The sequence below is a fragment of the Genypterus blacodes genome, unplaced genomic scaffold (assembly GCF_046128005.1).
Source record: "Genypterus blacodes isolate CSIRO-AG114 ecotype Tasmania unplaced genomic scaffold, CSIRO-AGI_Gbla_v1 ptg000017l_1, whole genome shotgun sequence".
NCBI lineage: Eukaryota > Metazoa > Chordata > Actinopteri > Ophidiiformes > Ophidiidae > Genypterus > Genypterus blacodes.
Genome location: NW_027466831.1, coordinates 1,076,672 through 1,097,376, shown reverse-complemented (window position 1 = coordinate 1,097,376; position 20,705 = coordinate 1,076,672). Strand labels below are relative to the sequence as shown.

The following is a 20,705-nucleotide window of genomic DNA, read 5'->3' as shown; positions in this document are numbered from 1 at the left end:
AACATATGCAAAACACTATAAATAAGTATTGCACTTCACAAGTGACCTGGAGGAGCCCATACTTTTATTGTGTCTCTCAAACAACTCCACTGTTACATGAACCTGTCCTAATAATAAATAATATTCAACTATTAACTTCCATTTATCAAAAACATTAGAGCCCCAAAAGAAAACAAATGCAGTGATTACACCATCAACATGATTTACAATGCAATCACTAAAACTGCAAGTATTACTACTTTGCATATTTCTATACATTGAATTCTCCCACCATCGGGGAGCACAGCATTATTTAAAAATAAAACAGTGAACTGGTTAATCAGCAAATTTCAGAGTGTCAATGCATCATCACTGTAATTAATGATTTAACTATAAAAATGTAATAAAGCCCTGCAACAATCTCCTTCCACAATGACACAGTTTCTGTTTGTGTCTGTGTGTAGAACGACTGCCAGTAAGAGACAAATATGACTTAATCAGAATATTGTCCTATTCTGGAAATAGGTTTGTATGTTGCGTCATGTTGCTGCTGTTAGTGGTACAAATCCATTTCTGTATCCATTACTGTATAGTGTCTGTTCCCTGTGACCTGAGCTGAGAGGTGCTGACCACAGTCGAGCTCCCTTTGGAATGATGAGTGTTTCCAACATCTTTTGTCAGTTATTGGATAAAAGAACTGTTTGTTGTTGAGCAAATGTGATGTTAGAAAGAGTATTCAAACTGTATTCTAAGTGCTATTTGAGTCACGGAATTCCTATCATACTAGTTCAGTTTAGAACCCCTGTGGATTCTTCCCTAAGATTTAACAAACACTTAAAGCAGAAATTTTAATTCTGAATTTTAAAACAAAAATCTGGGATACACAGTGAAAATATATACCATGTGAATTTACAACACATATACACATACTACAGAGCCTGATGATTGACTACAGACAAGCCTTTCAAATCAACCCAAATGTTCTGGCTGATCATGTTAACAGGATACAGAGATCATGAAGTTATAACCATGTATGAATGTGGATTACAGTGTATAAATCTGGGGGGAATTTAACACGTAAAAAGAATCATTGAATAATTTAGTTCCATGGTAAGTTTCTTAGCTTTGTTTGTTGGGGTTGGGGGGGTGTCACTGTACAAATCTGGACAATTCATGCCCTATAAAACTAGGGCCACTTGCTACTAACCAATTTTCAACATTAACACTCAACCTATGCCTGCACCTCATCGGGCTAAAAACAGCCTGGGGGAATCACAAGTACTGAGATATTGAAACATATTTCTACTTTGTCAGTATATTTACATAAGGTGTATTAGTTCCTTAACACAGATCTAAGGTAACGCTTACTTCTAAACATCTACCGCAGAAGTAGCTACCATTCAGTGGGATTAGGTGGGATTCATTTTTCAAGAGAGACATTAATCGTTTCTATTATACAGAATAACCAGAATCTCCCACTTCATCAGTAACATTTCTTACACATTAGGAAAACACTTTAAACACTGAACTTTACTGTGAGGAAGTAGGAGTTGATTTATGCTGATCCCACATTGAGCACAGACTCGTCTGTGAGGAGGTCTGTCAAATCAAAACTATGAATAGAACCGTTCTCACTGGATGTCCCCATTTTCTTATGGGGATGTAAATGAATAATAAACATTTAAACATACCAAATCCCTATCAAAAATGATTAATCAAACCTCTGTTTGGCTATATTGTTGGCAAAAAATTATCTAAAAAACTATTGCACGTAAAAATACAGCCTCTCTTAACAACAATCACAACTGTCTTACTGTTCATGTGCAAACTAGTTTTAACTTATTATAAAGTTAAGAAATCAATGTCAAAGGACTTAAAATTATCACTGCAATTAACATCATATTATCAACATTACTACGAAACTGCCCTGTGAGCTTCTGCACACTTGTCAGTTCAGTTAACTTAAAAATAATAATAATAATAAAATGAAAATACAGCTTTGGGTCACACAGACTCAGAACCGTATGTGCCGTTCAGATATGAAGATTTGCATGAATCATAATGCACAAAAAGGTTATTTGTGTCACACAACTTAAATTTTTTAGTGCATAGGCCAGATGAGGTGGCTCTTAAGAACTTACTGAAGTACTACTGCAAACACACAGGAGGACGTGTAGAAAATATGCACTTGTGCAATGTACAGTGAGTGCACACATGATTCGGAGATAAATGCCTCCACCTCCTGTTTTGAAGTCGAACTGTGCTGTGTGTGTGTGTGTGTGTGTGTGTGTGTGTGTGTGTGTGTGTGTGTGTGTGTGTGTGTGTGTGTGTGTGTGGCCGGATGGAGGAGGGTGGGGCTGATCATACGGTTGAGAGGTGAAACTTGGGGTGACTAAGATTCATTTGTGGGTGAAATAAACACCTGCATATAATTTATCCGTCCATTCACCAGTTAATTAAGCTCTGGGATGTAAGGAACATCTGACGCAAAGTACTCTCGTCTGGAGGTCAAAAGACAGACAAGTGGTAGCTGCAAACATGGATATGGCTCCTCCAAACCCACTGTGCCCGTTTCCCCTCCTGTCACTTGTGCCCATGTGGTGTTACTCCTGTCCAAAGCCCTCCGTCTCTTCTATGGCAAACATGAGCTTCTCCTTCAGCTGCTCATAGCTCTTATAAGGAGGGAGGTCCAGACGATTAAAGCTACATTGGACAAATGAGGCAGAAAATAACATTGTTCATGAGTAATAATCACACACAGGTGTGTTGCATTCCTTAAAACAAATCAAGCATTAACCCATTATACTAGACATTTGATTACAAACTCATTTGGATGCAATGACGAAATCAGAATAAAATGACGAAATCGGAATAAAATGAAGAAAACAAACTTCCGATGACTCACTGAAGACCAGCATAAAAGAAGGATTAAAGACTAAGTGAATCATTGATGACTAACAGGGATTGGTGATGAACATTTAATCCTGGATCAGATCAGAAATACCTCTGAAACCTTCAGCAGAATCAAATGAAAATAAAAAACTAGTCTTACCATGTGTGACTTCGTGGAAGCCAATTCTCTTTGCCCACTTTCTCAATGCAGAACTTTTGGGGTCCATTGCTCCCTATATTAATGATTAAAGTAGAAAGAAATCAACAAAACAATTGTGTGTGCATCTGTGTAATTGTGTGTATGCGTTAGCTGTTTTACATACCCAAGAGGTCAGCGAAGCCCCCCACAGGAAGCCGACAGGTTCCAGTGACAAACTGCAGCAGTCTCATCCTCTTCTCATTGTCCATTTCCTTCACAAACTGTCAAAGGAGCCATCCTTGTTAATAGCAAATATGAAACCCAGTGTTCAAAATGATCCTTTAAGAGTTTCCACAAATAGCCACCTGCCAGAACCAGACAATCTGCTTGCTGCTGCGGGCATAATGCCTGTAGATGGCGTTCCTCTGCCAGTCCACCAAATCGATCTCCTGCATCCCACACAGCATCACCTGCAGGCAGCCAGGACAAGTGTCTGCCTACAGCTGAACCTTTTCAATGCTTTCAGGTCATTATTTATAAAGGTGTTATCCTTTGCTTCTTTGCTGTATTACGGCATAGTTATGGTAAAGCCATGCTGTGCAAATAGGCATTTCATTTTTCACTGAATACCTTTGGCTTTCTATGAAGAATAACAGTTTTGACTCATGTACCTCTAATTCCTTAGCATCAAAGTATTGAAGGTATTGCTGGGGTAGAACTTCATTGAAGCCCTCAAAGAATGCCTGAGTCTGCTCCTCCACACCTCTGGACAGCCTCCACTCTGCCACTAACCTGGATAGACAGTTTAATGTGCATGATGTTGATGTGATGAGACGTGACACAAAAATTAGGACAAGCATTGTCGGTGGAGACGATGTGAACCAATGAGGAAGCAGTACCTGATGTATTCTTCCTTGTTTTCTTCAGTTACTTGAACGTTCCCTCCATCTGGTTTCAGCTCATGGGTGGTGACCTCACCAAGGATCTCCTTGTCTACTGAGAAGAACATCTCCAGGCCGCACTCCTCTATGTTATTATCCCTGCAGGTGACAATCATTAATAACTCAAAGTGCAACAAATGTCAAAATAGACACACAAAGAAAAATAAAACTGTCAAAAGAGTCAACATGTTTATCGATCTTTCAAGACATGATCATTCAAAAATCCAGCCCATCCTTCACATTACACAAGAACTCCCTATCATTAACAAATCATGTTTACAGCCATCATTTAGTGATGGATTACTCATTTTATAATATACCTGTACACCAAATTACACATTAAGCCCTGTGTCCCAAAACCTACTTGATCCAGATGAGCGAATTGTAAAATTCTGGATCTATGGACTCCAGGTCTTTGAGAGCCAGGGGTTTGTTCAGAATACGCTTGTAGAAAGGCAGGGAGAAGCCTGTGTCGATGAATTTACCATGAAACAAGGCCTAGAGAGGAAAACACAAGATATCAGTCTGAAGAGTAATGGAATAGCAGATCAGGTTTGTACAGTTGCTGCACCATCATCATCATCATCATCAGGTTGTAACAGCATCAAAAGCAACAGCAACAGTAGGGCAAACCTATTTCTCACAGCTGAAATCAAATGTCGATGTGAAAGCGAGTAATACATGACAAATACTACAAGTACCATAGCAATGAAGCGTCCAATGAACTTGAAGTATTTGAGGTGGTCTGGGTTGATGTAGGAAGCAGGGTTGATCTGCAGACAGTAGTTGTCCTTGCCAGCGTACTCAAACAGACAGTACATGGGGTTCAGAACCTCATGAGAAAGCAAGAAGAACCATTCCCTGAAGGTATAGGCACAGAAAAACAATTCAGAAAAATAAAGACAAAGTGTTTGATGTACTGGTTCAACAACGCGGCTTGCAGACTGAACGAGGAATGCGATAAGAATTTAGAAGACGTGATTACAACAGAATTAGTTAAGATTATGGGTGGTGTCAATACAGATACAGTTACACAGAAGGTAACACACCTTAACGGTCATAAAGGAGGAAGCCTAAATGAATTTCGGTTGATATTACCTGGCCACTCCTCCATAGTCCAAACCCTCCTCTCCTGGGAAAATGATCCACAGCCTCCGTCTCAGATCTTGGGGGTGGAAGCTCATGATCTTTAAATGCAGATGAAGAGACAAAACACATGAACAAATATAGTGTTGTCAAAACCAACCTGTTGCACACATGTTAACTGAATAAAAGACAATGTATTCATTTGATTACAGGGTAACCAACCTGTTGGAAGGAATCCTCAAACAGGGTTTTGCGGGAGACTGTAATCTTAATGTGCTGAGGCATCGACAATTGCTGAGGAAAGACATAACGTGATGAAATGCTTGACGATTACACAACAGAGGCACAGAGGCAAGTAGGAGAGAGTCATAATTCAAAATGATTCATTAGGCAAACCCAAAATCTAGGTCTAAGCCATCTAATATATTTATAGGGAGGACAATTTATTCACCCATGTTTTGAGAAATACATTGCCGATCATAACAAAGCAGTTTGTCACTTGGGGTAGCGTGTGAATGCTGTGCTGAGATGTTCAGATGAAACATACCTGACACCAGAACCTGAAGTATTGAACTTTGGCTTTGAAGTCCCTGACGTAAGTTATCTGTGGTCCGTTCTCACTGTGGAAAGGACCAGAACAACATTTTCCACAAGAACATTCAATGAACATACTGCATGCATGAATGTCCTCTATCCTTAAACACACCCATGATTTAAAAAGTGAACACATCTTATGCTTCCACTGTCTTTTGTAACACTGAGCGTGAGAGTTGACTAAGACAAATCCATGTAAATCAGTTCACGCAAACTTACAGTGAGGATTTGCCTGTGCGAGGGTCAATGTAGGTCGTAGTTCTCCTGTTGTGGTCCACAAAATAGGGAATGCCATCCACAGTGAATCTCATCTCCCAGCCCTCAGGCAAGGGCTTGTCATTCAAGAGCCTGAACAAGACACAAGGGAATACACAGTACTCAAGTACAGTACCTCCTACAGGAAATGATCCAAAGTACAGCTTCACTTGCCCTCTGTATGACAAATGTTTATATACATGCTTATGGGGAAAGATGCAGATGTTGTAGATGTAGAACATGTACAAAGACAGACACAGGCAAACCCCTCACCCCTGAGTCCTGGGATCCTCCCACTGCGTTGCCCGAGTTGGGTGATGAACAAAATAAACTCTGCCATTTGTGTCTGTTCTCTTTTCTGAAAAAAAAACACATGCAGATAATATTATACATACATCTTTACTAATGCCACAACTAAGTTCATAAAAACGAGAATTGTATTTCATTCAACATAATATTAGATGTTAACTATCAAACTCTGAGTGATGCTCACCCCAACCGTGTGGCAGAGGTCCCAATGGGTCAAACTCTTTATTGGCTGTGGCTGCAAGCTGATCTTGGAGCTGCAAAAGAAAAGGAAAAGGGCCACATGTTGATAAAAGCTTTGAGCAACACTGACACTGTCTCCTATCTGCTGGAGTGTGGAACTGTGGTATACGTTGACAATCAAGAAAGTGAAACAGTATGTTTAAACAGTGTTGTGCAGTAAACAGTGAGTGCACTCACTCCATAAATGAACCTCTGGTTAAACTGCTGCATGGCCCCCTGCAGTTGGCTACGTTGGTTTTGCCACTCCTCATAGTTTCGCACCGACTCCTGCGTAGGCCGCTGCCACGTGGTGGTACGGGTCATGTGATCAACAAAGTACACCCTGCCCATAGGATCTACCCTGCGCTCCCAGCTAGAACGATGGACAAATAAAAAGTAGTAAGTGCTGAGGTGACCAAGTGATCAAAACTTGCAGTGTCCAGCAGACCTGGGCTGGAGTAGAACTATGGTAATATTCACAGTATAATAGATGACATAATGTGCTTTTGTACCCTGTAGGCAGAGACTCAGGTCTGTCCCAGGTTGTTCTTTTCTCAATGTGATCCACAAAGTAAAGGCGTCCGTTCTGGTCCACTCTTTGCTCCCACCTAAGACAAAACAAGTGAGCAAAGAAAAGGAAACAGAGTTTAGAGGCCAAAGTACAAATTACTAACAACAAAGTGAACTAGTACAGCTTCAGTAAATGTTCATCTGTGCCATTTACCCCGGTGGCATGGGACCAGTGTTCATGGGTGTAACTCTGGCTGGGGCCGGAGCTACAGGGGCAGCTGCTGGAGGTTTGGGGCCATTGGCTGTGTGTGGAGGAGGAGGACCTCCTCCTGCTGCTCCTGCTGCTCCTGCTGCTCCTGCTGCTGCTGCTGCTGCTGCTGCTGCTGCTGCTGCTGTTGCCGCTCCTGCCGCTCCTGCATTCGACTCATCCTGTGGATCTGAACAGCCACTGGCAGATGCCTGAGAGGAGCCATCTGAAGGTGGGTCTTCACTCAGCTCACTGGGAGAGGAACTGCTGGAAGAACCTGGAGAGAGAGAGAAAGACAGAGGAGAGAAAAGCAGAGGAGGAACGCATTCAATTAAATACTTTAACTGACATTGCAATGGTCTACCTAAAACAAAGGAAGTACACGTAACTGATGTGCATGAAAGAGTTGTAGTAGCTGTAGTAGTAGTGTATTGGATTAAATTATGTTTAAATGTGTTTCCAATGTTATGCTTATAAGCTTCGCCAAGTAGGAATGACATCAGGCCTGTTGTAAACTGAATTGTAGAGATGAACCAAATGAAATGATAACTCGACTATGAAGACTTTAGATCCATGTTTCTTCGATGCTTTAATGCGGTGCCTGGTGTATTCGTCTGTGCTCGTCTTACTCGGTGAGGCTGCTGGTCTGTGTGGCGTGTGAGGAGGAGGAGGAGGGCGGGCCGGTCTAGCAGGACGCGAGGCTGTGGAGCCGCCTGGAGAGTCGGAAGGAGAACCCGAGCCATTGACAACGTGACCATTAGGTACAATGACCCACTCCTCTGAATCACTGGAGGGAGACGTGTCTCTGCTTGACCTATGGATCAAAATGACAATACTTAAACCTACATTACACTTGGTCAACAGTCATAATTCAATATTGTATTGTGTGACAAAATTGAGATTTCCTAGCTGGTAGTTCTTGTGCCTAAATGAATGATAAATTACATTTTACCAAAGTCTTTCTCAGCATAAGATCGACACAGTATTTGGGTCATTCCTGAGAAGTTTACATTTAGCTATAGGGACCAAATATAGTATACAGCACACAAACATACACAAAAAAAATCCAATTTAAAACCTTAAATTTAGAAAGGTGTACTAGACCTGTTGCCAGTGTCTGCATTTTGTCTTGGTTTTCCATTTAGGAAAGCAGCTAGAAAGACAGAAGAAAAATCAGCAGGAATCATTTACATTAATTAATTTGGGATTGTAGCCAGCCTGTAGGGAGATGATGGTGAAAAATTGCCAAAGTAGCCATGCTATGTAGGGATAAGGGCCAATATTCTCTCCGATTCTAACATTTCACTGTCTTTATCACATACAATTAAATAATGTCTCCGTAAATCATTTTGTTTCTGCGTGTGTGTGTGTTTATGTGTGAGTGTGAGTGTGGTTTCTCACCTTGTTCTTGCTCTGCAGAGGAGAGGGTTTCTAAGTCCACCTGCATGCCATCCAGACAAACTGACAAATCACCTACAACATCCCGGGGGTCTCTATCAGAGCACAGCTGCAGTGTGTGCACCACCTCACACACTGGAACATGGAGAGAATCATATTGTTCAGTAGACAAAACAGGTTGCTTCCTGTCAACATACCTCACAGGTTATCTTAACACACACAAACGCAGATGTTCACAGCAGGACTCTGAGCACATAAATTGAAGTTTGGCTGAATCCAGGTGAAATTACTCCTGCACTTCAAAAGTACCAGACTAGGGTGTGAGTTGAACTGCTCCGAGACATTCATTCATTGTTCTGCACCCGAGTGCGATTGCTGCTTTCTCACCTCTCCAAACAGGAAGCACCAAAGACGTAAACCCAACGGTGCGAATCAAACAGACTAAAGACTGCAGCGCCCTTAAAATTCAAGGCAGGGTTCGGACAATAAATTCAGGCCCAATTCAAGCTCCAACGCACACACACATCCAGACTGAAACAGATGCCATGGCTGCCACAGAGGCTGAAAGTGATACCAGATCCCTCCTCTTCTCTAATTGATGGCGGACCCACAGGGAGATAGCAACACATTGTTCTTTCAGGCTGAGGATAGCTGGAGCCCATTGGCTCAAAGTTTAATCACAAAGTACTCTCCAGTCTCTTTCACATGAAGTACATTTCCTTACAGCTGGACTCAGGTCTATAATATGTGCTCTGTGTTTAACCCTTTTATGATCTTAGTCTTGTTCACTGTAGGAAAATGATTGCAGGCAGCTGTCATAAAGAATGTGAAGAAAAAGTCACATGATGACCACATGCTGACCGGTAGTATTGCTGCCATGATCAGATCCTGAACAAGAAAGATGTATATATCATATCCTATCTGGGCCTGGGTAAAAGTGACTGGAAACTTATACTAGGATCCAATACACTTTACGCTTTGACATTTAGAGAAACAAACTTAAAAACAAGATGAGCTCATTGGATAAATAGAGGAGGGTGAACTCACATTTCAAGTCATTGGCCTTAAGGATCTCGCTGATCTCCAGAATGGCCATTCCCAACAAGAGGTCCGACTTCAGAGTCTGGTGACTCCAAACACGAAAGATCACCTTGCTGACCGGAGTCACAATTCTGTAAGAAATAAACACATTTTCACGATATGAGTCAATAGAACACGTGATGAAGTAGGAAAGAAAAGAACTAGGGCAGAGAAGATTTAAGCACATTCAAAACATGATCATTCATGACTGAGTAAAACAGGAAGACGATTCAGAGTCTATGCCTTGATGGCTTACGATGCAGTTAGATTAGTTGCTCTGTTTACATGCAGGTATACATACAGTATGTGTGTGTAAGAGGGGGAATAACTAATGTATCCATCATTGATTAGCATATATATCATTTGTTTAAGCCGATTCCATTCCTATGACAAACATAACACAAGTACTGCACTTACACTGTGACAGCTTGCTTCCATTTTGGGCTGTGTGTGTTGCTGCACTTCTCAGTCCTCTTTGATTGCCCATCCACAGCTACCTCAACATACGGACTGGGACCAAACCAGTTCTTTTTATTTTCCTTCAGCTTGGCCGACAGCACTAGGAATGAGAAAAAAGCGACACCGATGTTAATTACAGACCAGCAGTTTTACTGAGAATTCAGCACAGATGCTTGCTAAGTCAATCAGCAGGTTTAAGTGTCCTCCAGTAAACTGGTTATTCCCCACTTTGGCAATCACTCAGTTTCACAAATGTCATTTCAACAAGAAACCTGGTTTGAATAACTGAATTAACAGACTACAGGAAAAACGCTAGACCGATGTAGATTTCTGATGGAGTAGCTCGGTTACATGTCCATGTAAACCCTTAACCAGGCTTTAGGAGTGCACATGTCCGTGGCAAACACTGTGGCTAAGGCAAGTTATGTCACCAACGACAGGGAGGAAAGGTAGAATGGAGGGCTTGGAGGGGAGCTTGAGTCCTTCGCTCCCTGCCTCCATTCTACCATCTCCCACAGAAGGGAACTTTACACAAGTAAACACCTTATGTTGATCCAAAATAAAGAATACAACATTCTCATGTGTGTAGACTGAAAGGCTGGTGGTATAAATGGTAAATGAGGTGTAAGTGTAACAGTTCTAAGCACATTATCTGTCTACCACAATTATTGTCCATTTTTGATAATTGAACTGACATACAATATATGATAATGCTGACTTACCCGTTACTTGCAATTGGGCCTTCATGGTTAAGCCATTACCTGCTTCGTATGACTTCACCGAGAGGACCTGCAACACCTGGAACCAATGACATCAGACGTAAACACACAGACACACTATGCAGGTAACCTACTTAAGAATGACTAGGCTATAAGGTTGCTTCAGTCAGTGGAAAATACACTTAAGACTTCTACTGTTTATGGTCAGCACACATTATCAGAGGATAGGCAAATTCAACATTGTAATATAAGTCAGTATGTGACATCTTATCTTTCTTTCACTTGTACAATCAGAGAGCATGTGTGTGTTTGTCATTTGTTTGTGTGGAGTTGAAACGAGCATCATTCCTACAATCACCTACACACCTGCTAAAAACAATAGTTCAGGGGAGTGCTTTTCCTTTCATTTACATACATTTTGCAGTTTCATTTTCTATTTCAGTTACCAAATTAAAGTAGTGGGAGACATGAATGGAACCACCCTTGTAAACACATTACTTTGAGACCAATAACATAAGAAATTAGCTGTATTGGTATTTAGTAGTTATTTAGTTTTTGTTTATTTGCATTACCAAATTGGTGACTGATTTATTGAATTTCCCCAAGGGTATGAATAAAGTATCTATCTATCCATGGGCAACATGAATGGTACCACCCTAGCACGCTCAACGATGCCATTATGAGTTATGTCACAGTTGACATGACAACCAACCGAGCAACGCATAATCATGACATCATGAATGGAGCGAAAAACCATTCAAATTCCAAAAACATTTGCACCATGCTGAAGAAAGCGCGATGTAAAGCGAGAGAAGCAACAGATCGGCGAGCAGTGATCTTTTACAGAAAGTTCTGGTAAGAATTTGAGTCCTGTTTGATATTTTAAGAATCATATTGAGCTATTTTACTTATTAAAAGGTTACTTAAACTCTTAACATCGCTCCTTGATATGAATTGAAGACCTGACTTAACACCAGGATAAACCACTTTACGTCTAACATACAACTTTTAATCAACTCAGGTCTGTCATTTTGCAATCCTCGGTCTATTGTCATTCTGTGCACTCGTTACATTGTCTACTGTCTTGACTTAACTAAAGCTATATTAAGACACAAACATCTTAACTTAGCCTGAGCCGAGCCTGGGGCGAAGGTTTACGTAACACACGGACCTGGTTAATATGTGACAAAAGTGACAGGGGAGGCCGACAATATTCACATCACTGACAACTGTAATTCACACGGAACCAGAAGGCTGAGGAGTCTCTGGAACGTGCAGAGTCAGGGAGAGCGCGCGGCTTACTAAAACTGCTCAGACTCAGCTGCTGGTTAGCTTGAGCTGCCAGGTTAGCAAGAGAGTTGGGAAGCTAGAAGTGTGTTGTTGACAGCAAAAACATCAATGTTTCACTAAAATCTTTTCCAAATTTACGCTCACAAGTTTTAATAAATTATGTTTTGGTCAATTATTAACAGACACTGAAAAGTTCCGTCACCTGGACCAACTTTGTTCAGCGACGTGCTACGCACCAGCTGCTCAGCTTTAGCTAGCCATGTTTGTAAAGCTAACATCACACAGGTCACAATTTCGATTTGATCATTCTGACCACAATAAAGCATCTAATGTTGTTATTGACTACGTTCACTCGTTCATACCTGAGGGAGGTAGACGACTGACCGCCACACAGGCTAAAGTCTCAGCTCAGTCGGGGTTGTTGACAGGTTGCTGCCAGCTTCAGGTCCGCTAGCCACAAGACGAACACATCACTTCCTCCATTGGTTTTCACAATAAAGGCTCTATCTCTAGTCTGAAACATTGGTAAACCAGTATTTACATAATACATTGAATAACAATAACGATAAAACATTTGTGTTAACGCAGTAAAATATGCTATACACGACTATTTCCAACGTAAAATTCAACTCAATTACAATCTAACTTTGAAATATTTTTGTCTTCCTCTTCCGGTATGCGCCATGTTGAACACACCTACTTTGCTAGCCTCGTCCCGTGACTGCAGCTAATGCTAGTAATCAGCTGATAGCAGCATTTCGGCGTGTAACACACATGTTAATCTCCTAAATGAATTTTGCGAAATAACTGCAATATTTCCCCCAAAAACAAAATGTTGTCTCGTTTACTGAAGGAGCATCAAGCGAAGCAAAACGAACGGAAGGAGCTCCAAGGTGGGTGAAGTTGCTGTTGCTGCTAAATGCTAAAAACAAAGCTGAGGGTGACAAGAGTATGACGAAGCTACAGATTTGTTACAACTTCTTAACATTATATCATCACGATATGGATACTGTATGTGTTGTTGTTCTCCCTGCACAGAGAGACGCAGACGTGACGCTATAGCAGCAGCCACCTGCCTGACTGAAGCCCTGGTAGATCACCTCAATGTTGGGTAGCTACCGTTTTTATGGTGTTAGTATTAAGAAATCAGTCTAATCAATAAGAGGTGGATACTTTAACCATTGCTGCTCCTCCTTTATGACACATGCTAAGATTAAATGAAGATTTGCACGAGGTAGAATATTGATATGTAGTGGAAAAGCAAACCCAAATGCAAATCCTTCCCTCACAGGTTATAAATGACATCAGGCTGTTTTCTTTCATTAACAATACAATGCCACCTCTCATAGTTGTTTTCTGCTTTAACTCAGAGTCGCACAAGCGTACGTCAACCAGCGTAAGCTCGACCATGAGGTGAAGACTCTCCAAGTGCAGGCCAGCCAGTTTTCCAAACAGACTGCCCAGTGGATTAGTATGGTGGAGGGCTTCAATCAGGCCCTAAAGGTAGGAAACATCCACTAAAGGAGCCTGGAAATGAGCAATTATGCTTTTTATTTAAAGAAAAAACCCCAAGGTATTTAATATGTAATAAATTAAAATGAATTTGCTAACATATTAAATATCAGGGGTTTTCTTTGGAGGGGAACCCCATGTGTACAATTAGCAAAAATGATTCTGTAGTAATTAGCGGTGGCAGGGATGGAAAATGAGCCGCTCAAGACCTCTGAGAAGGAGCAGCTCTCTATGGATCTGCAGAAATGGGAGAAAAGTGGCCCTCAGTTTAGGTGTGAGTCACATAAATATTAAGCATGCCACAGTGGAACAAGGCATACAGGTCAGGGAACTAGAGCAGGTTACAGAGATGGAGAAGGAGGTAACAAAGCAGCAGATTGAGTCTCTGCAGAAAGAAAACAAGCTTAAGGTCCTGCTGCAGAATCTTGTATGTAAAGAAACTGAATAATTTAGAGGGGATTTTCAGAAAGAGAGCCAATGTCCAATTGGTTGTTCTCTCCTACCGATTGGTGACAAAGAGCATTACACTACTTTTATTGTGTATCATCCACTCTTTGAACTATGTTGTGCCCACTTTGCACACTTTCAAAATAGCAGTAACAACAACAACAGTACTGATGCATTTAAGTCAAAACTTCAAACAGTTTTATCAGATTTATTTCTTATATAGTCTCTGACGTAAAGTTACCTGGATCTGTGTGAGTTGACTTTCTGCTCCGTCTAACTAACTGCATGGAATTACTGCCACCAAGCTTACGTCGTCTCGCGAGCCAGTCAATCATTGAGTAAAGAGTGACTCAACATTTTTAAAGCATGACCATTGCACTTACATGTGGCAAAAGCAGTTAATTGCCACATTGTTATAAAGTGTGGCGGTTGTACATTAACGTTTCTGCTTCTTTCTGTCGCTTCCAACCTGAAGCTGTCCACAATTGTAATCTTTCAAATCATTCCTTTGTTCTCTTTTCAATAGGAAATTGGGGATGTGGAGAACTGGGCTCGCAGTATTGAAATGGACATGAGGACCATTGCCACAGCTCTGGAGTATGTACACAAGGGTCCGCTTCAGTCAGCCTCCTCATAAGCCTCATGGGAAGAGACATTTGACTGACTGGAAGGTTTACAGCTGAACGTGACTCCGGCGGAATGAACCAGAATCTAACCAAAATCTGCTCCTGTCGCCCTTTACAAGCAGATATGCTGGATGTCATTGTCAACACTGACTCTGTACGTGTCTCTGACTGGGCTCATACTGATGCCCACTAAGTTAAAGGACAATGCAAATCCGTTGCAGCTAACTCTTCATGACTATAAATGAAGGTCGTAACTTAAGGTCATCTTCTTCCTCCTTCAGCAGCAATTGGATCCACCGAACCACACAGCAGAACATTCAGTTTGTGATAGTGTATTATGTAACAAAGGTCCACAATCTATATCACAGTGATGATGAACTTTTACCACCAACAAAAGGAACAGTTGGAAATAGATATTTACCTACTAAATTACAGACTGGTATTTGTTAAAACATTGCATGTAATATAGCTCCTTGCAATAGGTTGAAGGTGCTACAGACACATTTTTACATATCTCTCTTCTTTAACTTATTTTGAAATTGACATTAGATATTTTCACCCCCTTATACCTGAATTATATATGTTATGGATGTTTGTGGCCATATGTGCTCCATATACTGTATCTATCAAACAACTTTCTTCTACTTTCATCTTCTTACCCATTGGTGATGGAGCTTTGTTTTTATTAAAGTTGTACAATTGCAGTGCTGTTCTTTTCAAACTTGAAAAACAATTTTACAACAAGTCACAACTATTTTTTATAACCTTAATTGCTGAACTGACACAATCTTGAAGCGCTTCACAGCAGCTGTTATGTGAAAATGAATCAAAACTGAGGACAAGGATGAAAACCTAGTTTGGATAGAAATACTAAACCACAAGAGGACAATGTGGGATTGGAGTCTATTGAGGCTGACTTACAGTGTGGCTTTGCAGAAGGAAAATGTCAAACTTAATTTTTATAATTTAAATGAGTTAGGCGGCAGTGAAAGAGTTTGCTGCCTGAAATCTGAATTTAAAAAAAAAAGCGATGGCAACTTCGTCTTCCTAATATCAAGTTTTGTTTTTGGTTGATGGCTCTTAAACGTGTACTCGCATAAAAATAAGTACAGCTTTGCAAGATAAATTCTAATAAACTGCTTAATTCAGTAGTAGTGGGTGAATACTTGCATGGATAAAGTGAGTTTACAATCCATGGATAGCATGACGCAGTGAAAGAAAATTATATCACAAGGCACGTGGCCGCTAAGTTGATCCACTTCACAGTTTGGTAACTGTAGACTTCACCAGGTCACCCGTAGGAGGAGGCCAATGTCAAATAGTAGTTGGTAACAAACTTTTTGCACAATTTGCATGTTCCACCATACGTCACTTTGGCATATTTCGACTGTTGTGCTGTAAACAGGTGTTATAAACACCTGTGGCCTACAAATAATGTATGTCATATTATTTTTTTTAAAACATTGTCCCCCAGTGTGTGTTGTTGTAGTAAACATCAAACTATAATATATTTTGATAACTGAATGATTTTAAAACTGATCCCCTCAAAATGTGCATCAAAAAGTCTGATGGTCCATTTCACAAATTATATTTTATAAGCCTGATTTATAAGTTTCAAGCTGATGAAGGAGGTCAAAGAACTGAATGGACCAAAGAGCTTATGCACATGTTTTTACAGCACCCGAGGCTTTAACATGGGGGATTATTTTCACTTTGATTTTACATTCTTAAAACCTAAAGTCATGTGACAACTTTTAAACACCCATATTCCTACAAATAGTCAAGGAATATTTATATGTTCTGGCAACATTTTCCTGTAATTTAAATATTAGTGTAATATTTCTTGACTAGTTGGCTTTGAAGACTATTTGAAGATGCTACAATCTGAATGTGGATACTGACTGTCTCTGCTAGCGGTGTGTGTGCAGATTGTACATCCACTGTGCAGTCTGTCACTGCCACCACCTTTTTTTTCAGAACACAATCTCACAGACTTATACAAACCAAATGTTACACATTGGGGATTACCAATTGCAGGCCTGTCTTAAGGGATCAACCTCAGGGATAAAACCTCTCCCTGACCAGTCCCTGAGTTTCGGCACTCCAGTAGTTACGAAGGGAAAGTGAAGAAGGGAGACATCCACCAAAAGGTAGGTTCATTGAGTTTTAAAAAGAAATTGAAAAACTATGGCAAAACTATTAAATAGACATAGATATCAGTAAAATAGTATTGATATTTTTAAGGGGGATGACAGATTCAAGGCATCTGAATATTGTAGATCTGGGTCACACTTGTTCACAGCTTAATACTTGGTCATAATGGTCACAGGCTCATTTTATTATTAATAAATTTATGTGTAAGATGAAAACATTTGACATGATATATTATGTATTTGCATATTTTTATCTGATCCAAAAAGCACAATCGTTTTGTATGATGTGTGATCAGGTAAATGTGTCACTACATATTTACTTATTAAATAACAGAAATTGCCAAAAAATAACTGTGTAACCCTTGAAAGTTACCTTTATACTTCTGTGTCTCTAGGACTAATTACTTTTCAGTCTTGAGCAGCTTAAGCAGCTCTGTCACAGGTATTAAAGCTATGCGTCATAACAATGCTCCCCTCACAAATGCCTTTCTTTTTTTTCCCTAAGAGTATTAGCCAAAGAATTCTCATGTGCCTGAAGCAATTCTACAGTACAAAGAGCACTTACACTAAGGCTCCGAATGAAGTGTTATGGCTTAAAAACTCAGCAGACCCCATAGCTATTTATAAAGCTCAGCAATCACAATGCTAAAGTGCAACACTATACATTTTTACAATAATTTAACAATATTATGAAATGGAGAACAGATTGGTTAGCTATGTATCTAATTTCTTTGCTGTTCCAGAAAATCAGCTTCGGGCAATCAACATCTAGTAACGCATTTGTTTGTTCATTTGTTTGTTTCTTCGCTTGTTTGTTTGTTTAGTATTCATTTCATTGTTTAGGGAACCAAAAACCTGTGGCTAATTCTGAAAGCAATATGGATACGCAGTTTCTCTATGACCTTCTAGGGTAAGAATAATTATTCCTAAAGTTTGGATAGTAATTTTTTTTTGCATTTTTGAATATGCAAAGTCAATGATACACACTTTTCCTTCCATATGTCCTAAATCCTCCACCACTACCTCTTATAGGGACAATGCATGGTTGTACATCACTGCTACCGTTGTGGTATTGTGGGCACTGGTGTGGCTGTACAGAGACAGCCTGGAGATTGAGAACATCACGGACAAATATGTCTTTGTGAGCGGCTGTGACAGTGGGTTTGGGAACCTGCTGTGTAGGAAGCTGGACCGTAAAGGCTTCCATGTGCTGGCCGGATGCCTCACAGAAAAGGGAGCTGATGATCTGAAGAGGTCGGCCGGACCGTATCTGAAAACTATCCTGCTGGATGTGACCAGTCAGGACAGCATTGAAAGAGCCATGGAGTGGGCCAAGAAAGAGGTTGGAGATAATGGTGCGTATAACAATTGCATAATTTCAGATGGTATGAAAACGAAATACAATTTTGACATAATCTGTTCTTGTGTTTCCTTTTTAGGACTTTGGGGTATTGTAAACAATGCAGGACGTTCATTGCCCATGGGTCCTACAGAGTGGATGAAAGTAGAGGATTTCCACAGCACGCTCAAAGTCAACATGAACGGTGTGATTGGCATGACGATGACTTTCCTGCCACTCATCAAGAAAGCTCGTGGCCGCATAGTGAACGTAGCCTCGGTGCTGGGTAGGGTGGCTGCAAATGGAGGTGGATATTGCATCTCCAAGTTTGCAGTGGAGTCCTTCTCTGACTGTCTAAGGTAAAAATCTGACACTGTCTCTTCAACATGACATAAGAGGGTACTTCATAAACCTGTACTGCACAGGCTCAAATATGCAATATTACAAGAAAAGTAGCTTTTTCTCCTGTTGAGTGTTTGGAATTGGTTGTCTTCAGGAGGGATATCAACTACTTTGGAATCAATGTGTGTATCATTGAGCCTGGGTTTTTCAAGACTGCCGTGACCAGCCTGGACCCACTTGAGAAGGAGCTGCAGCGCTTGTGGGACCAGCTCACCCCTGAGGTACAAGCCAGCTATGGAGACAAATACCTGGACAAGTGTAAGTACTGTTATTACCTATACCTATATCTACCTAACTCTAACCCTAGCCGTGACCCACATATTTGGCAGAAATGATCAGCGATTGCAATCACAGCGCATTTTCTCTCTCATAAGAATTCTTCTATCTTCAAATCTTTTTCTCACTGTCCCTCTGATTCAAAAGGAACTATGTCAAATTAAGGATGTCAGATGCAGCACAAACATCTTCAATAAGCACCAGTTTTTTAATTAAACAAATGCATGAATGCACCAAAAAGTAATAGTATAATATCTGTTTGTTGAATCCCTATATTTCAGACATCAAGGTCCAGCGTTTGATCATGAATGCCGTGTGTGACTCCGACCTCACCAAGGTGACAAACTGTATGGAGCAGGCGCTGACCTCCGTCTACCCACGTACCCGTTACAGTGCCGGCTGGGATGCCAAGTTTATTTGGATCCCCCTCTCTTACATGCCTTCCTGTGTTGTTGATATTGGCCTAAAGCTGGTGCTGCCACGGCCCTCAAAGAGTGTGTAACTAATATGCCTGGCTTGAGCCTTTTTCAGTTTTCCGGTGTTATTTGGATACAGTAAGGTGGCTGATGTAAAAGATGACGGCATTTGCCTTTTAAAATGCCTGTATTCCTTATCTACATTTGTCACGCACTAATAATCTGCCATGTAAGCCTAAATATTCCATAAAGGAAGAAAACAACCACACTGTATATTTTGATGAATGGTGTCTGCTAACACTATACAGTGCCTTTAGATATTGCAAATTGTCACACAAATGTATTTATGTTCCCTGGCGTGGACCAATCAGAGGCAAAATAAACATGGTTTGGAATATCAAGGAAAGCTTTATCTCGGAATTGATCATTGATCAGTTTACTGTTGGACGTAAATAAAAGAATGCAAACTTTTTGGCAGTGAAAGTTGATACTTTGTGTTATAATTATACTAAGTACTTGGGTAACAGGGCGGTCACTGTGTGTGTGGTTTCGACCAATGACCTTTCCTGGTTGTTCTTTGCCTTTCCCCCAGTGAACACAGATCTGAATATACAAGAATAGCTACTTCTTTTGTCCTTGTGATTCACTACGCAATGACAATCAGTTTCCAGCACCGGTATTAATTAGGAGATTAAACCTGATGATCCAGACATTACATTTGAATGGTGAAAACTGATCTGCCTTGAAATGTCACCAGGTGGCACTAAACATTCACATAAGGTGGTGAAGAAACAATTATATGCATTATGTACATTATAGGGTGATGAAGGCATGTTGAAGTCACTATTTGAGATTCCTCCTGGCATTGATTTGTTAAATGATGTGAAGAATAACTCAATGGTTTTCAAAGACTATTTTTCATATTAAACTGTTTAATCTTTTTAAGACATTTGTGTTATATTGTGCCCAAGATATTGCACTTGTGTAGGTGCTAGTGTCCATAATAATAACACCACAGGGAGCGTGTGTGCATGTGGCCTCTGGGTTACACAACAGGCCAATTGGGCTTTCTCAGCTATATATATCACAAAGAGTTGGTAACATGAGTGAAGTTATGTTGTGCGTCAATCATAACAAATACTGTACTTTGATCCCACAACATGATTGATAATATTGATTAATCTGACAATAAAATGTGGAGTTTTCCAAAAGTGATTGATAACAGCAGTTCTCCTTTCAGACTTTGTTCTCCTGAAATAAACGTCTGACACGTGATTGGCTACTATACCTGTCAGTCCCCTGTCAGGCAAGGTGATCTGCTTGTGATTTATTTAACTGAGTGCTGCCTTCAAGTGCTTCTTGTAAACATTCAACTTCTATTAAATTGCATTTCAAAACAAAATACTGTGTTTTTATT

The 20,705-nt window shown here is 40.4% G+C and overlaps 3 protein-coding genes across 3 annotated transcripts; 2 read left to right on the top strand and 1 right to left on the bottom strand.

The window, feature by feature from the left end:
- Positions 1-45: 45 nt before the first annotated feature.
- On the bottom strand, positions 46-12,578 carry itcha (itchy E3 ubiquitin protein ligase a). The gene is made up of 24 exons (XM_076141015.1): positions 12,480-12,578; positions 10,831-10,906; positions 10,067-10,208; positions 9,617-9,741; positions 8,573-8,704; positions 8,276-8,324; positions 7,801-7,985; positions 7,139-7,448; positions 6,927-7,022; positions 6,613-6,787; positions 6,380-6,449; positions 6,160-6,244; positions 5,851-5,979; positions 5,585-5,657; positions 5,260-5,331; positions 5,050-5,138; positions 4,653-4,812; positions 4,316-4,449; positions 3,910-4,050; positions 3,682-3,802; positions 3,376-3,480; positions 3,195-3,291; positions 3,032-3,104; positions 46-2,682 (listed from the first exon to the last, which is right to left on the bottom strand). Exons 2-24 carry the CDS (start codon positions 10,853-10,855, stop codon positions 2,583-2,585), a joined length of 2,688 nt encoding a protein of 895 aa, XP_075997130.1. The 5' UTR covers positions 10,856-10,906; positions 12,480-12,578; the 3' UTR covers positions 46-2,582.
- Positions 12,579-12,803: 225 nt separating this feature from the next.
- On the top strand, positions 12,804-15,406 carry bloc1s1 (biogenesis of lysosomal organelles complex-1, subunit 1). Its single transcript, XM_076141329.1, has 4 exons — positions 12,804-13,010; positions 13,156-13,228; positions 13,488-13,620; positions 14,603-15,406. The coding sequence occupies exons 1-4, from the start codon at positions 12,950-12,952 to the stop codon at positions 14,711-14,713; spliced, it is 378 nt and encodes a 125-aa protein (XP_075997444.1). The 5' UTR covers positions 12,804-12,949; the 3' UTR covers positions 14,714-15,406.
- Positions 15,407-15,953: 547 nt separating this feature from the next.
- rdh5 (retinol dehydrogenase 5 (11-cis/9-cis)) lies at positions 15,954-20,622 on the top strand. The gene is made up of 5 exons (XM_076141327.1): positions 15,954-17,765; positions 17,888-18,210; positions 18,295-18,553; positions 18,691-18,854; positions 19,154-20,622. Exons 1-5 carry the CDS (start codon positions 17,734-17,736, stop codon positions 19,372-19,374), a joined length of 999 nt encoding a protein of 332 aa, XP_075997442.1. The 5' UTR covers positions 15,954-17,733; the 3' UTR covers positions 19,375-20,622.
- Positions 20,623-20,705: the final 83 nt, after the last annotated feature.

Bases quoted from the DNA above. Each gene is read 5' to 3' on its own strand.
- itcha (XM_076141015.1), bottom strand. From the start codon at position 10,855: ATGAAGGCCCAATTGCAAGTAACGG. The intron at 7,023-7,138 runs GTAAATGGCACA...GTTTTGTCTTAG, and splicing joins ACTGGTCCCATGCCACCGGG to GTGGGAGCAAAGAGTGGACC. The intron at 3,481-3,681 runs GTACATGAGTCA...GGCTGCCTGCAG, and splicing joins TTGATGCTAAGGAATTAGAG to GTGATGCTGTGTGGGATGCA.
- rdh5 (XM_076141327.1), top strand. From the start codon at position 17,734: ATGGATACGCAGTTTCTCTATGACCTTCTAGG. The intron at 17,766-17,887 runs GTAAGAATAATT...TACCTCTTATAG, and splicing joins TTTCTCTATGACCTTCTAGG to GGACAATGCATGGTTGTACA. The intron at 18,554-18,690 runs GTAAAAATCTGA...GGTTGTCTTCAG, and splicing joins TCCTTCTCTGACTGTCTAAG to GAGGGATATCAACTACTTTG.
- bloc1s1 (XM_076141329.1), top strand. From the start codon at position 12,950: ATGTTGTCTCGTTTACTGAAGGAGCATCAAGCGAAGCAAAACGAACGG. The intron at 13,011-13,155 runs GTGGGTGAAGTT...CTCCCTGCACAG, and splicing joins CGAACGGAAGGAGCTCCAAG to AGAGACGCAGACGTGACGCT. The intron at 13,621-14,602 runs GTAGGAAACATC...TCTTTTCAATAG, and splicing joins GCTTCAATCAGGCCCTAAAG to GAAATTGGGGATGTGGAGAA.